The following is a 21,557-nucleotide window of genomic DNA, read 5'->3' as shown; positions in this document are numbered from 1 at the left end:
CTATCATTATTATAAATGAGTATATAAAACGTCTACCTTTATATACTTATTTATATAAAGTATAAATATTTTTCTGTTCAGAAAATAGAAGACATTTTAATTTCTCATGATGGCCTGTTACGGAGAGGAGAACCTGTTATTTCCAACAGCAAGAAACGACACTTTTATATGAACACACGCCTGAAGACGTAAAACCTAATTTTAGAAAGCATTTAATTTCACCTACATAGCAGTCGATGTGTTAGACACAGCATACCTCAAAAGCTATCCTGTAATATTCGCGGACAAGCGTCCGCCCTATCTATCCATTGAAGCCATTCCTGCTTTTTACCAGAGGCGCTGGAACTGTATTATGTGGAATATGCGGCACGTTCGGTATTAAATGGGCTCCCGGGGCTGGGCTGTCACTTTGGAGTTGGTCCCCGGGAAGGGCCGTCGTGCTCGGAGGCAGCCACACTTGCAGGGCCATTTTGGCCGAGGCCTCACAGGGCAGAGCAGCGTCAGCAGCGGCTCCTCCTGAGCCAGAGGCTCAGGCCCGCGAGCCGGCCGCAGGAGGCGCGAGCTGGAGCCCGGCAGCGGCCCGAGGCCCGAGGCCCGAGGCCCGAGGCCCGAGGCTGCAGCGCGGGCTTAGAAACCGCTGCCACGCGCCGCCAGGCGCAGGTCCTCAGGCCCCTCAGTCCCCCGGCCGCGGTTTTCCCAGCCCCGGCGCCGTTGCCAAGGCGACCGCCGCCGAACGTTCCCGCGGCGGGCCCCGCCCCCCGTCCAATCGGACCGGCGCTCGCCGGAGCCCAGATTCTCTTTGTTCCGCAGCCATTTCAGGCCCCGGACGGGAGGCAGCGCCGCTTCGGCAGAGGGCCCGAGCGCCGGAGGCCTCTGGGATGGTGTGGGACCGGGTAGGTGGCGTGAGGGTGCGCGGCCCCCGGCTGGAGGGCGGGAACCGAGGCGAGCTGTTCGCAAGCTGCCTGACGGCCGCGGGGAGAGGCGCCGCCGCCTCCTCGGTGCCACCCTGGCCGTTTGGAGCCCGGCGGCGGCGGCGGCGCGGTTCTAAGCCCAACAGCTTCTGGCCCGGGCGTCCTTGGGGATCCGCACAGGGGGCGGGAGGCGGCCCTTCAGGTGTCCGAGATTAGGGCCCGTAGGCTCTGAGGGGAGGCAGGGAGAAGGCCTGCGCCTCAGGGAGCTGTTTGAACCGCGGCGTCTGAGGGCCCTGGGGACCGCAGCCGCTGCCCCGGGACAGCTGCTCCCCGCGGGTTCCGGGCACCGTCGGGCGCTGCCCCGGACGCCCGCTCTTTGTCCCCGCCCGGCTCCCTCTACTCCGGCGTCCCGGGCCCTCACGCACCGCCGCCTCCACACTCCGACGGCTGACCGCTGTCTTCGGGCGGCTTTTTTCCCCTTGGGGACTTGAGGTTTCACGACATGTTTACATAATTTTAATGTTTATGACTACGGGTTTTGCGTGGGTCTATGTTTCTGCACTTCTGCCCTTCTGTACTTCTCCCACGCGAACACGCCCCAGGGAACTGCTGCTGAGAAGCGGACCCACGCCACAAGCAACCTGTTTGGGGAGTGGTTTTCTTCCTTTTGAAAGCAATCGCTTGTTAACTTGTTTTCAGATTTTAAGAATCAACTGGATTGTACAAGGACTGCATAGTTTTAAGCGCGTTACCTTAACCATCACTAATCAGTTCCGTTCTTCCACAGATAAAAATATAGAAAATTAAAGTTGGAGACTGTCCACAAATTGATTTTGACAGTTGTGTTAAGAAGCTCAGTAGCAATCCTGCCTTGAAGCTTGTAACTTCAGTGATGAGTGTATAAATGGTGGTTTGTTTGTTTTTTTACCTAAAGGAAAGTTTTTTTTTTTAATATAAGTTGTATCGTGTAGTAGGTATTTGAAAATGCAAGACTGTAAAATGGCTGTCCTGACATGCTCGTCTTTAGGATAACAAAAGTTACATTTGGTTTTAAGTTTCTCTGTTTTGTCTAAGCTTTCATATTAGAACGGTAAATAAGTCATACTTAATCAGGGGAGGATTCCTTTTTTAGAAATCAATTCTGTTTTCCATTTTTACCCTCTCCTGCACCTATTCTTCTTAGAGAATGACTCTACCAAGTTGAAAACTTGCAACTGCTGAAGAGAAATACTAGCTTGAAGGTGCAGATTTCTTTTTTATTCTGCAGTGTATGCAATGCATAAATGCATAACAGTTTGGCAGTTCACCTAATTTAATGAGAGCTTGATGAACTACTAGTGATCCATTTTCTTTTACCTAAAAGAGGTAAAAGATGTTGATGTCATTTTCACCCTAGATATTCAGGGAATTACTGAATTCCCCCCACAGAAGTATCTTAAGATACTTTAAAGTTGTATAGCTTATTATCATTATATATTATGAGCAGGATAAGATTTTGGTAAATATATGATTCCAGTTGTAAATCTTTCTGTTATCAAAACTTTTTGTATCCATTGTTTTTATGACTAATTTTTTTATATAATGTTAAAGCCATCTCATGAACTCTGTTTTTCTAAATCCTATAAATGAACTGCATTGAAATATAAATGTATTATGTTTAGAAGAATTGCTTGCAGTTAACCATGTTGGATTACTGCAGACACTGTTTTTAAGAAAAGGAATTTGGTAATAAAGGAAGCCAAATTATATATATATAACATATATATGTGACATATATAATGAAATAAATTTATCAAATGTAAACTGCAGAGAAGAACACAGCAATAAGTGGGAGTTATTTGTTTTGCCCAGGATATAAATTATGAATTTTTCCCTAAAATTTATATTTGAATACATATTGGTATTCAAAGAGATCTTGTTCCTAAAAAACAAAAGGGTGAAAAAGCTGAGAAAATCAAAGTGAGAAGTTTTTAGAAACAGTGTAGAATAATTCCACCTTCAGAAAGGTAGGATCAGAGACAGCTAAGTTCCCCAGATGTTGAAAATCTTTCTTAGTTGGTTCCATTCAGCCAACTATGATAGCTCTCTGGTGAGTGCTGGCAGGTAAGAGAGGTCTCCTGGATTGTATAGGGTGAGGAATTTACAATGGAAGACAGAGGTTTGCAGAAGTGGTAACTGTAGATTTATAGTTCTATAGATGGGTGTTGGCCTTCCTTGGTGGCTCAGTGGTAAAGAATCTGCCTGCAATGCAGCAACCTCAGGAGACTCAGGTTCAGTCCCTGGATCAGGAAGATCCCCTGGAGGAGGGCATGGCAACCTACTCCACTATTCTTTCCTGGAACATGCCATGGACAGGCTAAATCCATAGGGTCCCAAAGAGTCAGGACATGACCGAAGTGACTTAGAATGCACACACAGATGGGTGTTAGGGTGGGAAGGAGTTTTCAGAAGCCACATTTGCTTATTTCAAGACCTCCTTACTAGAATTATTTGAAATACTGTCTAATAATGTTAAGAGTTCCGGGGTCTTAATGGTTAAATGACATACTAGAACAGGAAATTAGGGTGTAGATTTGTCTTAGAATTTTCTGCAGTAGATAGAACCAATACAGAAATGGTGGCTACATCTTATTCCAAAATGGCACCTGATAGCTGAGCAAATATTTGAACTCAGAATTGAAGGAAAGCTGAAGGAAATCTGATATCTGAAAGACTACAAGATTTGAATCAACACATGTCTTTTTAATGGTAAAAATTATAAAACAAAGCAAGTCTTTTCAGTGTAATACTATAAGTTCTTAGAACTGGGCCTGGCATGTCACTTCATAAATAATAACTGTTATTATCATCATCTTTGACATGGTCAATGGTATTTTAGAAAACTATAGAAAGCAACCATAAAATAATAATCACAATCAGGACCATGAGGTGATTAAGCCCTTTGATACATTTCCTTCCAATATTTTTTCTCAGTTTATTTGATTTTTATACAGTTGAGACTTTAATATTAATTTGCTTTTTTCAACCTAGCACCATAAGCATTCTGACATGCTATGAAATTATTTTGTCAGCATCTTTTTAAATGACCACATGATATTTTTATGAATTTCTCATAATGAAACATTTTGCTGTTGGACAGTTAGCAGGTTTCTTTTATTATATTTTTGCAGTTATAATAAACACTACAATGAACATCCTTATACATAAAACAATTCCTGTGTTTTAGATTATTTCATTACAATAGATTTCCCAAAGTGAAAATATTGGGTCAGTGTATATGAACATCCAAAAACTCAGTTCATATTGCCAAACTGTATTTACTTAAGGGAATGTAATAATGGAATTAAATTGAGGAGCACAGCATTTATTGCCCTTTTCCTGGAGTTGGAAGGCAAGAGAGAGTGAATTAACATTTTTTTCTATTATATGATGATGTAATATGACAGTCATCATTTGTAGGCATTTGGCATACATTACTACTTTTACATACATTATGCTCATTATCCTAGCCCCTGTTGCTTTACACGTGATAGTTACTTCCATTTTACTTAAGGGAGAACTGAAGTATCAGTAGGTAAGTAGTTTGCCCAGAGATTCAAGAATGTTCATAGCTGAATCTGAATCTAGACCTGCATGATTATGAAGCTCATATTCTTTTATTTGTGAAGTTTTATGTGACACACATATTCAGAATCTTACAGTGAATATATGTATACATTGAATGAATACAGAAGCATAAAATGAGTTTTATAGTTCCCTCTAATCTATTAACTACAGATCATAGACCACATTTTAAAATTTTTTACATATTTATTTATTTATTTTTGGCTGCTCTCAGTCTTCAGTGCTTCTCGGGCTTTTCTCTAGTTGCCGGGAATGGAGGCTGCTCTGGTGTGCGGGCTTCTCATTGCAGTGGCTTCCTTTGTTGCAGAACACAGCCTCTAGGGCATGCAGGCTTCAGTGGTTGTGGTTCCAGGGCTCTAGAGCACAGACTCAGTAGTTGTGGAGCTCAGGGCTTAGTTGCTCCAGCATGTGGGATCTTCCTGGACCAGGGATAGAACCCGTGTTTCCTGCATTGGCAGGTGGATTCTTCACTGCTGAGCCACCAGGGAAGCCCCATAGGCCACATTTTGAAGATAGTAGACTGAGCTGGAAGTAATGAATGAATGACTTGCAAAGTTTTAAAACAGATAAGGTTTAACTATCCAGGTATATTTTAAAAAGAAAAAAAAGAAAAAACTTACCAGGATGAGGTGTAATTGGTAAGGAGTGTATAAAGCTGGTTTCTAAAATGATTGCAGCAAGCATTTGTGGGTGAAATGCTCTTAGTAAAGACCTCTTAGAGGAGAACAAAATAAATCCATCAAATTTGGGGGGTCAAGAGAAATGACAAAGACCCATTAAATAAATAAATTGAAAAACATGTTTAGTGAAATCCCTGGCAAAGTGTCAACTGAAGTCTTAATAGAAAAGGAAAATATATATATATATATATGTTCCAGTTAAGGTAGAATAAGAATATCAACAAGGTGTGTGAGAATAATTTTATACCGAAAACTAAAGCAAAAAAAATTTTTTGGAGTTGTATTTTGTAGTTGACTTTGAAGCACTCTGAAGCCATTAGTGAAATAATTGTTGGTGAAGTCCCTGAAACCTCAGATAGCACAGTAACCACTACAGATGAAAAGATTGATCCCAGAAAGGTCAAGATTGCATTGCTTTTGTCTTTAATAGGCAGGGAATTAGGGGAGAGAAATACTTCACCAGATTGTGAGTGTACAAAATAGATGCAAATAAATAATTAGGAATAGATGGTATCCATCGAAAGTGTAAGTAAATGAATAAAAACATTGATCATTATACTGCCATTAGAAATAATGTTTTTGAAAAATACTTAATGAAGTAAAAATATAGTTTATTTTAGCTGGCACGTAGGAAAATGATGGAAAGATGCCAAATTATGGAGGACTTCATGTGCCCTTTATGCATTTAATGAGCATTTTTAGTGCTGAGATTGTCCCTTTTTCTCAAGAGATTTAGATCCTACTGTAGAGAGAGATATGTAAACAAAAAAGTACAATGAAGTGTAGGTAAAGCTTTTATGATATAAATCTGATGAGACCCTGTAAATATTTTCTGCTTTGTAGACAAACCAAACTTAGCCACTGTAGTGCAAAAGCAACCATAGACAATATGGAAACCAAGGAGTGTGACTAGATTTGATTGGTAGGCTTTAATGAGGAGAAGGGGACAACAGAGGATGAAATGATTGGACGGCATCACTGACTTAATGGACATGAATTTGAGCAAGCTCCAGGAGTTGGTGATGGACAGAGAAGCCTGGCGTGCTACAGTCCATGGGGTCACAAAGAGTCAGACACGACTGAGGTACTGAACTGAAGTAGAATCTCTAGTATATAGTAGAAGGATTTCAGGAGGAGATACCTACTGAACCTTGTATTGCCATTGAAAGATTTGAAACAAGAAATTTGCAGTGTTGATTTGTGTGATTCATTAAGAACAGAAAAGTAGGTTATTTTTAGGTGCTCTAAACTAATAAAGAGGATTCAATTTTTTTTTTGATTCAATTTTTTTAATGGGCAAATTCATTGACAAGGAAGTACAGCAATCATGAAATTAATGCTCTACCCCAGCGATAGGGAAATGCAAAGTAAAACAGTGAAAATTTTTTTTACCCATCAGATTGGCAAAAGTGATAAGAATGTAGAATGCATTTTGCTAGAATGTATTGATAAGGTTGTAGGGAAAGTCAAACATTGAATAAATCAGTACAGCCATTTTAATTTTCAAGTAAAAACATTTTCAACCTGAGCAGTTTCTATTTCTTAGAGAAACATATGGGTGTATCAGGAATCATGTATATTCAAGGAAGTCTTTGTCAGTAGCCATAGAACCTCCAGACTTCCAGGTCACCTTTTGTCTCCTCCACTCTCAATCATTAAAAGGTCTATATTTGGCTCCTTTTCTTTGAACCCCCATCCCAGCTCTTCATATCCTTCTGCTCTGCCGCCTTCTGCAAAATCCAAAGCTCGACAAAGCTAGTGTTCTCCCTCCGTTCTGCCTGAAAATCCTTAGTTTTGGGTTATGTCCTCGGATTATGTGACTACTTCCGTTTATGATTGCTATCAACTGCTAACATTAAGGTCATTCCTCCTCATTTCTCTCTCATTTTCGCTCCAGGCCCTTGCCCTCTCTTCAATACCACTCAGTCTTTATATTGAAGTTAGAATAAGTACACCTGATTTTTCCTCCAGTGTTCTTCCTATCTACTCTATCTTATCTCAGTCACTCATTCTCAAAGTGGTTCCCTCTTGCATTGTCAGTAAATGCAGTCCCTCTGTGGTTACTATTTCATGTTTTCTACTCTTTGACCATACTTCCTATCTAGTAGTTCGCTCCTTCTAGTTAGTGTCTCTGCCCCAACTTTCTCTTTACCCCAATGGAATTGCCAGTTTGTTGATCCTATTACTGTGTCCCTGCCACTCACCCTCTTGATGTTTTTACTTCCTTTCTTACTTGGTTTAAATTCCACGGTTTATCACTCCTTTGGATGACTCCCTTGCTCTTCACTTGTTTAGTAGAACCACACACTGGTTAAAACCAACTCTCTGCTTTCTTTGCACCTGCCCCTAGGTATCTTAGTATGGCTAGAAGAACACAACCACATATGACCACATTGTGTGTGAATTGTTATGCTGCCTATTGATTGTGCTGTATTTTCCTAGTCTGTTCACTTTCCCACTTTTCTTGATAACTATTTCATATCTTCTTTTCTTCAATCCTCCAACATGTCTTTTCCCATCCTCATTTTCAGTTCATTACCTTGCTTTCTATTTTATTAAGAAAACTGAAGCAGTCAGCAAACTTCCACACACTTCCACCACCCCGTGAACTACGATCATCTGTGTCAATACATGCTGTCTTCCTGCTTGTTATCTTAGATGAGCTGTTCTATGTTCTTTTGTCTGCTTTTGTATTAGATCCCATCCTTTCTCCTTTATCATCTGCTCAAGGAATTGCTTCAGCTTCTGTCCTTTCACATTAATTTTTTCCTTTGCTGGATTATTTCTATCAGCAAAGAGACAAGCTATTACTTCTACTATGTTAAAAAAAAAAAAATGATCCACTCTTCACCACCTGTTTCCCCATATTTTTTATTTTCTTTTGCGGCATTATTCCCTGAAAGAGTTGTCTATATTTGCTGTTGCCATTTTCTCCTCCCATACTCTGTCAAACTCATTTCAGTCAGGCCTTTGTACCATTCTGAGCTGAGACAGTTCCTTATTTTCTCTAGTAACTTCCATGTGGCCAGATGCCATATGTTATTGAGTCTGTTCATCTTTCTTGACCTGTCAGCAACATTTGACAGAGCTATTTCTCTTAATCTTGAAACACTGTCTTCTTTGCTTTGCAGAATAACTCACACCCCTGGTTGTCTCCTACCTCAGTGCTGGCTCCTTGTAATTCTCCTTTGCCTTTCTTTACGCAGACTTCTTAGTGTTGCAGAGCCCCAGAGCTCAGGCCTTGTTTTTTGTGTTTCACACATACTCACTGCATTGGTAATCTCATTCAGTCTCATGGCTTTAAATACCGTCTAAATGCCCTATGTGCTCAGTCGCTCAGTCGTGTCTGACTGTTTGCAACCCCATGGACTGTAGCCCACCAGGCTCCTCTGTCCATGGAATTTTCCAGGCAGGAATACTGGAGTGGGTTGCTCTTTGCTTCTGCAGGGGATCTTCTCCACCCAGGGATTGAACCTAGATCTTCTGCGTTGCGGACAGATTCTTTACCAACTGAGCCACTAGGGCAGTTGCCTTCTAAATGTTAGCAGTGCCCAGATTTAGACCTTTATCTTCTCTCTCTAATTCCTTACATATTCAACGCCTGTTCGACATTTCTACCTAAATGTCTGATAATAGGCCTCAGGCTCAGCTTGTCATAACTTACCTCCTAAACGTCCTCCCAGTACCGGCTCTACCCACAGACTTCACCATTTTGGTTTGTCAATGGCAACTCCATCCTCCCAGTACTTCACACTAAAATACTGGAGTTGTTCTTATCTTTGCTCTTTCTTTGACACATCCGTTCCATCAAGACAACCTTTTTTTCCCCCTTATCATCAAAATATATCCAGAATTTTACCATGCTTCACCCTCTTCACTACCCTTATCATGGTCCAAACCGCAACCATCATATCTTTTTGGATTACTTAAATAGGATTCTGCCTGGTCTCCCTGTTCTACTCTACCCTCCTGCCAGTAGTCTTCCTTCAGTATAGTGGCCAGAGCAAACCTTTTACGAATTAATAGAGTCTCTGTCACTTCTCCATTCAAAGCCCTCTAGTTCACCCTTTGACTCAGAAAATCTAGTCCTTGCGATAACTCACAAGGCTCTACATAATCTACCCAACCCATTTCCCTTTCTCCTTGCCTCCCTCACCTCATTTCCTACTGCCACTTTCCCTCCTTACTCACTGGCCTTCGCTCAGCTCTCACATTCTCTAAACACTGTTTAATACTGCATCCTAACCCCTTGTCCTCCTTACCCTGGATTCTTTTTACTTTGTGCATACCACATACCACCTTCTAACACACAATTAGGGGTCAGCAGGCTAGATCTCCATTGCCCTGTGGCCTGTTTTTGTACAGCCTATGAGCTAAGAATGACTTTTACATTTTTTAAGGATTGTAAAACAGAAAGACTATATAACAGACACATTCTTAGTATTTGGCCTGAACGTGGCCTGCAAAGTGCAGAAAAGTTACTTTCTAGGCCTTTGCAGAAAGGTTAGCACTAAATATTCTGTTTGTTGTCTTTCTCTTCTTACATGAATGTAAGCTCCAAGAGGGCAAAGATCTTTGTTTTCTTTATTGCTCTATTTGCAATAAGAACAGTGCCTAGAATATAGACAGTCAGTAAATATTTGTTAAAAGAATGAATTGCTTGTAATGGTATAAAATTAAAATGAAATGGCAACCCACTCCAGTATTCTTGCCTGGAGAATTCCCATGGACAGAGGAGCCTGGCAGGCTACAGTCCATGAGGTCGCAAGAGTCAGACATGAGTTAGTGACTAAACCACCACCAAGCCAGAGCTAAATATAATGAGTATGAAAGCTAAGGTGTATTTTAGAAGAGTTTTTATAGTTTTGACATAAAGATATGTATTTAAATGCCCCCAAAACAGCTCTGTAAGGATACAGCATCAAATGAATATTAGAGTACCTTTGGGGAAGAGACCAGGATTAGGAGAGGTACTTGAAGGGAACTTGAATTTCATCAAGTATTGTTTACTTTAATACAGTGAGAAGCAGTAGATACCAGTTTTTCATTTAAAGATTCTTCTAATGAAGAGAAAGGGGAAAAAAACAGGTACTGACTAAAGCAGTGAGAAGAAATAGAGAGTAAGCGGGTAGAGAGAGAGGGAAGAAAACATTGCTGGCCAAATATGACATTTGAGAAAGGCAGTCTGAGAAGTGAGCAGTATCAATATTTGAAGATAGAGCAAGCAAAAGTAAGACTCTTAAGTAGGAAAAAAGCATAACATCAGGGAACTATAAGAAAACTGGTGTGGAGCATAGTGGAAAAGGGGGACAGAGTCTGCTAGGAGATTAGTTCAGAGAGAGACAGAATCCCGCATTAGGAACAATTTCATAGGCTATGTTAAGAATAAAGTGAGAGTCGCTCAGTCATGTACAACTCTTTGTGACCCCATGGACTGTACAGTCCATGGTATTCTCCAGGCCAGAATACTGGAGTATGTAGCCTTTCCCTTCTCCAGGGGATCTTTCCAACCCAGGGCTTGAACCCAGGTCTCCCACATTGCAGGCAAATTCTTTACCAGCTGAGCCACCAGGGAAGCCCATGCTAAGAATAGGAGGTTTTATTTTTAATTGTGAAGAGAAACCGTTGGACAGTTTTGATGGAGAGCAGATATAATTGCAACTTTAACTTGATTATTTTTGCTGCTTCATCTCAAAAAATGGGACTGGAAGTGAACAAGAGGGAAGGCCAGGTAACCAATTATACTAGACTACTTTTGTAGAAAATAGTATCTGGACTATGGTAGATAGTTAAGGTGAAAAGTGGTCAGATTCAGAGTATATTTTAAGGGTAAATTTTGACAGAACTGACTGATGGTTTAAGTGTAGAATATAAGGGAAATCAAGGATTACACCTTGGTATTTTGGCATGAACAACTTTGAACACTAATAGCATTTACTAATGATAGGCAACTGGAGGAGGAACAAATTTGAGTGAGATGAAGAAGAAATCAAGTTCTGCTTTAGCCAGCAAAGTTTGAGATATTCATTTAATAAACAAGTAAATATGTCTTACAAGATGTTGGATACTTGAGTCTGCAATTCAAAGGGCTATTCATTGGCACAGACTGGATAGATTATGTAGATAGGAGAACAATGCCTGGGATATTTAGGGATGGGGGGGTCAGCAAGGTAAAATGAAAACCAAAGGAGATGTATTGCCACAGGCTAAGAGGTGAAAGAATCGTTGCCTGTTTTCAGCACTGTGGAGAAATTAAGATGAGGCCAAGAAGAAACCATTCGGTTTGACAACAAGGAAATCTCAGTCTCATGGAATATATTTGGGGGGCGAGGGGGAAACAGGGTGATTGTACCCAGCTTTCAAGATGTTTCTGTGAATGGAAGGGAATAATTGAGCATTAATTGGAAAGAGTGAGTAAATGGAGTAAAAACTTGTTTTTTAAGATATTTTTAGATAATTTTAAACTTAGAGAAAAGTTACGGGAGTAATTGGGAAAACTCTCATATACCCTTTACCTGCATCCACCCATTTGTAACATTTTGCCACTTTCTTCCAGCCATTGCCACATGAAATTATTTTTTTGAGTAGATTGCATACATCTTGCTCCTCTACCCTTTAAAACCTTAATATGTACATCTTGAGAGCCACAGGATGTTCTCTTCTGAAACCACATATAGTCATCAACTTGAGGAAATTTTAGTGTTTTACAGTCTGTATTACAACTTTGTCACTTGTTCTGGTAACATCCTTTATAACATTTTTTTCCTGCAGTACAGGATCCAGTCTAGGGTTTTATATTACTTTTCACTGTCATCTTTTTAGATAGAGTTTTTTTTAATGGAACTCAGCCATTTTTCCTCACAATAGCCCCATGAGGTAGAAGTACTATTAATTATCTCATTTTGTAGATCATAGGTTAATTATTCTTTCCATGACTAATAAGTGGCAGAACAAGAATGCAAAGTCAAGCTAAGGAACAACAGGGTTTGTACTCTTAAGCTGTATACAACAGTGCCTCCCATGTAGTGCATGGAAAAGTCTGGAATTCCTCATTTGACGTGGGCAAATAAGTCAAATATAGAAATCAGAGGCAAAGATTCATATGTCAAAAAAGTGATTTTAAATTTCTAGATCTAGGTTATAACTCTTGGCAATGGTGGATCAGAGTGTCATGTCACCTTGATGAGCATCAGGACAGAAGGAAACAAGGAAAGAAAAGTAAAGATACTTAAAATTTATATGTAAATTTTACCAGCATGTGTGTGCATGCTCTGTCATGTACGACTCTTTCCAGCCCCATGGACTGTAGCCCTCCAGGCTCCTCTGTTAATGGAATTTTCCAGGCAAGAATACTGGAGCGGGTTGCCATTTCTTCCTCCAGGGGATCTTCCTGACCCAGGGATCAAACCCATGTCTCCTGCATTGGCAGGCAAATTATTTACCACTGAGTCACCTGGGAAGCCCAGATTTTGCCAGACACGTTTTTGAGTTACTATTGCTGATTGTTTAGAAAGGTAAAATAAAGTACTTAAGTTAATTCTTTTGTGGTAAAGTTTTAATTGGCAGTATATATGGGTGTGAACTGGAGAGTCCTAACATATGTTTTGGCTCATAAAATATTGCTTATCAAACCTTTTTTAGAACATAATAGGAGAATTAATTTAGGAAAAGAGTTTTAAACCATGAATCATTGAAACTACAGGTGATCCAAAGAGCAGGAATTAGAATACTGCATTGGATTTTTAGCTCAATAATGTTTTATACAGTTTTTTTGTTACACAGTTTTGAGGATATAATGGGCAAAGACTTCTATTGGGTAGAAATCCAAGTTATGATGACAATTTTTGTACATAATGTTTTCAACTAAAGAATGAATTCGGTAAGAACTGACCTAAGCCTGGTGCAGTCAGTTCACAGGAGCCCAGGTATTTGCTGAAAGAATCACATGACATGAAATTCTCGCTCAAGTAATTTAGCACTCCCAGAACTACAATTGAGTTGAATACAAGTTTCTTTGAAGACTTGGAGAATTTCAGTAGCAAGTATAAAGTAAGGCTGGCTTTGGTATGTAGAATATGACCAGATTCATTATTTACTATATGTTTTAACTTCTAGAAGCTGAAAAGGAGCATGGTCTTTAATTGCCTTGTAAGTAAGGAAGTGAACCAACAAGTATAAATGACTTGTACAGGATTGCCCGGCCAGTCCTTGTGCAGAGAAGAACTGAGACAAAAGCCCCAGATCTCTGACACGCCTTTTTCACTGATGTTATTTTGGCTTGTCATGGCACAGAGGACTTGAAGACCCAAGCAGGTTGTCTTAACGCCTGGTGAAATTACACTGGCTGGGAGCTGAAGTGTCCGTTTTTGCTTCCCCAAATTTCATCCTTCCCTTGGTCTGACACCACCCCCGCCATACGTCAAGGATGAAACAGTGGAGAAACTGTAAAGTTAGGAAGTTTTTCTGAAGTCTTGTTTTAGCATAGATAGTAAGCTCAGAATCAAGAGAGTGATATAGTAGTTTCAGATTTAATGAAGGAATTTGTTGGGGAAGCTTAACAGCCAGTAAAAAAAATTAAAAATTGAGTCATTGAAAAGGAAAAGTCTCTTAATAAAAAGCCTAGCTTTGTTTCACCCTCACGTTCCAGTGGGCTAGAGGCTTTTGTGTTGGTGTTGTTACTTGTTGATCAGGTACACAGCAGACATTTTTATTTGTTAGAATCTACACCTTCACACTCCAGTGAGATTCTAGTGGAGTTTAAATTGCTCAGCAACTCAGACAGAACTGTGATTTCAGATCAAATTATTATTTGGGAATTATTATTTATTTGGGAAATAAAAACTGTCCATCTCAAATGCTATGGCATCAAGTTCATCAACTGTGTAGCCACGTATTGAGTTGTTGAATTGAGTAGCATAAAGAAATCTTAGGAATTTACTAGTTCATCTCTCTTCCCAGGCTTTTATTGTATTTGTAGTTTCCAGCTAAAAAATCAAGCATACTGAATACATGTTTGCTTATTGATTTGATTTCAGGAGTTTCTTCTTTCTAGAACATGTGAATTACTCCTGTAGGAATGTATAATGAAGAGTTGAATGAAGACTATTTATTTCATTAACTGTAAATAATACAGATTTGTGATTTATGACAATTTTTTCTTAAAATTTAAGTATTATATGACTTAAGACAAAGATTTTGCTTTCTATGTCCCCAACCCTACTCCAGGAAAACAATTCAGGAAAAATTTGTTTTCTAATAAATGAATTTATTTTTCTAAGGATCAGTTTAGTGTAATAGAAATAGTGTGTACTCTTAAGGCAGTTCATTAGATTCCTATGTCTTATTCAATTTTAAGTGTCTGATCATGGATGTTATCTATCTCATAGACTAGACACAGAACTATACCATTAGTGTCAAGTTATAATTTGTAAGCATTTTTCCACCCCATCTTACTACATTAGTTTCCTTAAGGAGAAAAATATATTAAGAATCTGTTGATGAGTATAACATAATGTTTTTTTATCTTAAGTGAACAATTTTCATTTACTGTTTTTCTAAAGGTCTTGATTTTATTTAAAATATTTTGAATTTTTTCTGTTGGAGTATAGTTGATTTACAACGTTGGCTTAGTTTTGCTGTATAGCAAAGTGAGTCAGTTGTACATAGGCATGTTATATCTACTCTTCTTTAGATTCTGTTCCCATATAGGTCATTACAGAGTATTGAATAGAATTCCCTGTGCCATACAGTAGGTTCTTCTTATCTATCTTATATAGTAGTGTGTGTATGTCAAACCCAAATGTTTGTAGTTATAATTGTTGAGAAAATCAATTTAGAAGTTACTGGTATAGAAGTTTCAAGAACTGTCATAGAAGAATTATAGATCCTCTTTTCTAAGCTAAAATTCATTTTAATTTGCTTTTGGCATTTACATTTTTGTTGGATTTTTTTTCTTTCTAATTTAATATACAGTTTAACTGAGTTATTTATTGATATTTTTCTTAAATGATATTTCCAAAATTATGCATTGATGTTTTAAAAAATTAGGAAGTTGATGAGAGATGCTTGAAAATTTTTTTAAAGAATTTTGGTATTCTTTATATTTTAGTTTAGGCTTACTGTGTCTGTGTGTCTTTGCATTTAAAATCTTAACATTAATTTGTTAAAAATTATCTCCATATGTATAAGATATTAAAATCATGATAAAAAACTAATCACAAGTATGGAATCTATAAATAATTCCCATTATCTCAGGAAAAGTAAGACATCTGTTCTCTAATTTTCAGGATGGCCTTTCTCTGAAGCTAGGTCTGTGCGATCATAAAACAATTTTTTAATCTTAATAAACAGTTTTCACTTACAGTTTTCTAGTATGATTTTTTTGTACAGTTCTTTTGCTTTCCAAAGGTTGAGTTAATTTTTCCCCAGTACTATAAAAGATACTTTCATTTTCAGTATTATTTTCATATCATTGTGTCTGTTCATTTTAATGGCATGATCTGGGAAACAATTGCTGTAAGTGCATCACTTTTCTGTAATTAAAAGTTAGCCTTTTAATTACCATAACCTTTAAGAATTTTCACAAAAAACTTTTTAAACTATATTTTACACCTTCTCAAACATCAGGAAAATGGTATAATGTAAACTTTTTGACAATTATGTCAGTATGATGAGTAGTAAGCCTCATACCATAATATTGTTACATTCTCTGGGGTCTTTTGCCTTGCCCTGTTTCTGACTTAAAACAATTATATTGTTAGAGCTGCTTATTATTTATTTTCATTTTAAAGGTAACATAACCAGAGTATTGAAAATTTTTTAAAGAAAAGAGGACTCATACATAACATCCTAATACACCATGAGCTTTTTCATTGTTTCCTTCCAGTCTTTTTCATTCAATGATTGTCTTTCTCTAATACATGTCTTTTACATATTTGTATTCAGGGGTTTGTGTGGTTTTTTTTTTTTTTTTTTTTGGCTGCTCTTAAGGCCCTTGGCACTGGGGTGCCAGGGATTTCCTTGTGAAGTATTCTCTACATACAACTTTGTGTCATTTTTTTCACTTTCTAATCATAAAGATTTTCCATGTCATTATAGAAATTAGCCATCTTCAGTTGAATATTGTGTTAGTTACTCATATATTTATTCTTGTATTAGAAATACTACTGGGATAAAATCTTTGCGAATAATGCTTTCTTTTATAAATTAAGATTGTTAGAATACAGCTTCAGAAATATAATCATGAGGATAAAGGGTATAAAAATGGGTAGTGGCTCTTGATATAGATTACTGAGTTGATTTCTGGTAGGTTGTATTATTTTATACTACCATCAGTAATTTGTTACAGTTGATTCATCGTATCTTCAGCAGCATAGAATGTTACTGTCATAAAATTATCTTTGCTAATTAGTCTAAAACATTACTGTATTATTATATTTATTGGAGTAAAGATCAGCATTTTCCCATGTTTGTTTACTGTTGTATTTCCTCTTGTGAATTTTTTCTTTCATGTTATCTATTGGTTCTAGATTAGTGTTCCAGATAAGTAAGTAATGTGTAGTTGTCCCTTAGTATCTTCAGAGGATTGGTTCCAGGAACCACCATGGTTACCAAAATGCGTAACATTAAAATCTCTTATTTAAAATGGTGTAGAACAGTTGGCCCTCCATATCCGGCATGTGGAACTTGTACACAGAGAGGACAGACTGTATTACTGTTTTGTTGGATCGTTTAGATCATCTGACTTTGTCTTGCTTTGTAACGTGCTAGGAGCTCTCTTTTTTCTATTTGTTCAAATAAAGCATAAGTGTATCCTCCATATTTGTAAATCGTGGTGCTTCCTGGAAATGCATGATAAGAGATGCCTTGGAGATGTGGACTGAGTCTTGGGAAGTAAGTATTACCTGAAACCTGGCAGAACAGTGAGGGCAGAGTGCTGCTGTGTCTGTATACCCCGTTCACATAAATGTTAATAAAATGAATTCGAGGCATTTTTTCCCCCTGATGGCAGCAGGGGCAGTGATGGCCAGTGCTCAGGACCAAAATAGTAAAATTTGGAAAAGGCAAGAGAAAGGAGAGGAGGGGTAGAAGTAGGTGGGTAAGGACCTGGACTGGCAGCTGACTTTGTTCTTGGCTTTCTCTGTTCTTATTCAGTTCTCTCACTGCACATCTGGGTATGTTCATTATACTCAATACCTCTCAGAGACTTCTGTGCCAGCTATCAAATTTACTCTGGTGTTCAGTCTAAGGAAACTGATTTCCATGATAGTCATCAGCCTTCATTAGCTCTGAGCCCTACAGTTCCAAGAAAATGCTCCTAAAAATTTTTCTTCAGTTCCTTCCACTTAAAGCAAATACATTTTGGGAATAGTTTGCTACCTTGTATTTACATGTATGTGTGTGTGTGTGTGTATATACATATATAAAATTATGTGATTATATATTTAAATCGTTATTTATTATTCCTATTTTGATTTAAGTGCTTCTGGTTCCGAGGGAAAAGAAACGATTTCAGATTGTCTTAAGAGAGTCATTTAAAAAAAAAAAAAAGAGAGAGAGAGTCATTTGTGGAAGTAGGAAGCCATCTGGAAGCAAGGCAGTTCCCAGAAGCAGATACTCTCACTGGTAGACCGTGTAATCTTGCTCAGTACTTACTGCCTGGCCTCTCGCTGTGCTGGTCCATTCTCCTCTGCTTTTGCTTACAATTCCTGCCCCTTTATAACTTTCTCTTGCATGTGGAATTGAATTGTGGCTACTTTCCTACCACATTATGACCTTTTAGCTTCTGCTTTGAGAACTCGTAAATGCGAAATGACCCTAAAGTAGTTCTTGTTTTTACAGGGCTTCCCAGGTAGCTCAGTGGTAAAGAATCCACCTGCCAATGCAGGAGACAGAGGAGAAGCAGGTTTGATCCCTGGTCAGGAAGATCCCCTTGGAGTAGGAAATGGCAACCTACTCCAGTATTCATGCCTGGAGAATTCCATGGACATAGAAGCCTGGCCAACTCAGTCCATGGGGTCGCAAAGAGTCAAACACGACTGAGTACACACACACTTCCTGTTTGTATTTCTGAGAAATCCGATTGACTTGCTTTATCTTTTTGTGCTGGGATTCATCATACTGACAGTTGAGTGCCCAATCCTGGTTTAATCAGTTGCATTTAGGAAATGCAATCACAAAGTGTCAACCTTGCCATTAGAACCATTGGTTAGACATGGGCTCTAGGCTTCTCTGTTTCCTTTAGGAAAGACCTTTGAGTTTACTGATAATTATCAGAAAATCAGTGCACTATTCAAAAACAGAGACAAGAGCCTCATAAGATAGAACCAGATGTTACTATGTTTTTTTTTTCAATTGAAGGATAACTGCGTCACAGAATTTTGTGGTTTTCTGCCATCCATCAACAAGAATCAGCCATAGGTACACCCAAGTCCCCTCCCTCCCAAAGCTCCCTCCCTGTCCCTCCCCACCCCACCCTTAAGCCTGTCTCAGAGCCCCTGCTTGCGCTCCGTGACTCACACAGCAGATTCCCAGTGGCTGGCTGTCTTATGTGTGGTATTGTAAATGTCCATGTTTCTCTCCACACAGCGCCCCTCCCCCCCTCCGCCCATGTCCATAGGTCTGCTCTGTGTGTTTCTCCATTTCTTTCCTGAATGTTACTGTTTTAAAAAAAAGAAATCAAATTATTTTCCTTAATTAATTTGTAATGTTGATTTCTGGGTCTTGATTTCTCCATCAAAAAAAAAAAAAGTTAGATACTGTTTATTGCTGTTTTCATTTTGAAGATAAGATGTTGGAAGATCAATTTTCTAATTACAGTTAAAGTTTAAAGTGATAAATTTCAGTTTCATGGGATAAGGGGGATGAATGCTGACATGATATTTATTTGGCTGATGTTTATAAGACAACAATAAGCTTTTTAACCCAGGGTTCAGTTTTAAGGGTATATTGTTAAAACTAAACACTTGGTATGTATAAGAGATGAATGTTATCTTTTATATGTCTAATATAGTCTCAGATTTCCTTGCCATCATACGTTTTATTCTAGGTTTTATACTCATTAATTTTTCAATGTCTCAATCTTGATTGAGGCTTGTTGCTTCTTTGTCATGGTAATGACACACAGAGTGTGTGCTGCTGTTCGTCGTACTGAGCAGTTACTTGTGTATACCATGGATCATACAGCATTATTGCTTGCTGTTTTTCCACTGTGGACTATCTGTAGAATTTACTTTGTGATACTCTTTTCCTATCTCCTTATGTACCATAAAGACTGCTTGTAATCACCTACTTAGTTTTCACTCTTGTGAAATTTTTACAGACTGATACATTTATATCTGATTTAATACTCACCACTTAATTTCTGGTTCTCTTCTTTGTTCCTCTATTTTTCTTTTGATTTTTCTATTTCTTTAGAATATCACCTCATTTAAATGATGAGTCAAACAGCCCATTTTGTTGTATATTCTTTGCTCATACAAATATAGTTTAAGTAATCTTCATCTTAATTCTACCTGATGATATAAACTGTCCTCATTAAATCTGTTTTTTTTTAATGATAATTTTAATGGGGAGTGAAGTGTGACGGGAATGAACATTAAGTACTTACTATTGCATCATTCTACCTTCTCAATTATTCTTCTCTTCAACCCCATTTCACAGATGACTAAACTGTGATTCAAAGTTAAGCTACTTTCCTAAAAAAGACAGTTGAGAGAACTGAGATTGTATGTCTGATTCTGCCTCTATCCTCTTCTTAGCAACAAAAATAGTGTAGAACAATATTCAGCTCAGGCACTAAAATTATAAAAATTGATTTCCTTTCATAATTTTTTTCTGCTGTGTCTTCCCACAGCTGAAATCTGAATAATATATGCCCCTATTATGAGTGATATTTCAATGAACGAAGAAAAGATTAGATTAAAACTAATGATAACCAACCTATAGGCTACTTACCATTTGTTACCTTTCTGTTTTACTGTCTAAACTGTTCTGACCCTTTTACCAGTTCAGCCTTTGCCAGGAAATACTCTGCTATGTTCCTTTTTCTGTTTATGCTTAAAAATGTGAAATACTGAATCAACTCATTACACTTTAACAATCAAAGATAGTTTGGGGCATGAATGAGAAACTCATAGGGCCTTCTCACTTCAGAACTTTAGGAGGAATCTTTTAACTGTAACAAAACAATATACCTGTAATCACTGAAATGATCTGTAGTGGATGTCCTGTGTGCTATCTTGTTTTTCAAAGAACTATCAGCTTAGCTCCCAATCAACTATATAGATGTGTCTCCCTTTATAAACTAGATTCTGAAATACTGAATCATATATTTTTTTTTACTTTATAATTTCAGATGTGTTATGTAGGAAAATATGTGGTTATTTGTATCATACTCTTTTTTACCATGTTTTTAAATACATTAAGTATAATCAATAGCTTGCCTGGCACTGATATATTTTAAGCAGTCAATGCCAGAATTTTACCAAGAGCTACCATAGTCTTGCTAGGGCACATACAGATTTATCTCCATCTTGAATATATGTCCACACATAAACCATCAAGCAAATAATCTAGCAGTGTAGAGTAATGTTACTTTAATCCATTTTAAGTTTATTTTTGTGGTCCAGTTTCATTCTTTCACATGTGAATATCCAGTTTTCCCTAGGTCTTCCCCGGTGGCTTATATGGTAAAGAATCTGCCTGTAATGCAAGAGACCTAGGGATCTCTGGGTCGGGAAGATCCTCTGGAGAAGGGAATGGCTACCCGCTCCAGTATTCTTGCCTGGAGAACTCCATGGATAGAGGAGCCTGGTGGGCTACAGTTCATGGGGTCTCAAAGAGTTGGACACAACTGAGAGACTAACATCTAGTTTTCCCAGCACCATTTATTGAAGAGATTATCTTTTTCCCACTGAATATTCTTGGCTCCTTTGTCAAGTATTATTGACTGTATATGCATGGGTTTATTTCAGGGCTCTCAATTCTGTTCCATTGGTCTATATGTCTGTTTTTATGCCAGTACTATTTTGATTTCTTTTGCTCTGTAGTACAGTTTGAAACCAAGAAGTGTGATGCCTCTAGCTTTATTATTATTTTGCAGGATTGCCTTGGCTAATTAGGGTCTTCTGTGGTTCCATATGAATTTTAGGGTTTTTTTTTAATTTTTCTGTTTCTGTAAAGAAAAAAAAAAAGGACATTGGAATCTCGAAAGAGGCTGCATTATCTCTGGATGGCTTTGTGTATTATGGACACTTTAATAATATTCTTCCAGTCCATGAACATGGTATATCTTTCTGTTTGTTTCTTCTTCAGTTTCTTTCATCAGAATCTTACAGTTTTC

General features: G+C 38.2%; 1 protein-coding gene across 1 annotated transcript in view; it reads left to right on the top strand.

Moving 5' to 3' along the window:
* The first annotated feature begins 766 nt into the window (after nucleotides 1-766).
* Nucleotides 767-21,557, top strand: part of TNPO1 (transportin 1) — an 89,139-nt gene continuing 68,348 nt past the window's right edge. Inside the window, exon 1 of the mRNA XM_061129567.1 lies at nucleotides 767-893. Within this exon, the coding sequence (XP_060985550.1) occupies nucleotides 879-893 (15 nt within the window). The 5' untranslated portion in view covers nucleotides 767-878. The remainder of the gene's footprint in view (nucleotides 894-21,557) is intronic.

Source organism: Dama dama, chromosome 25 (genome assembly GCF_033118175.1).
Source record: "Dama dama isolate Ldn47 chromosome 25, ASM3311817v1, whole genome shotgun sequence".
Classification (NCBI taxonomy): Eukaryota; Metazoa; Chordata; class Mammalia; order Artiodactyla; family Cervidae; genus Dama; species Dama dama.
The sequence above is the reverse complement of the archived record's forward strand: the minus strand, read 5'-3'. Positions and strand labels throughout refer to the sequence as shown.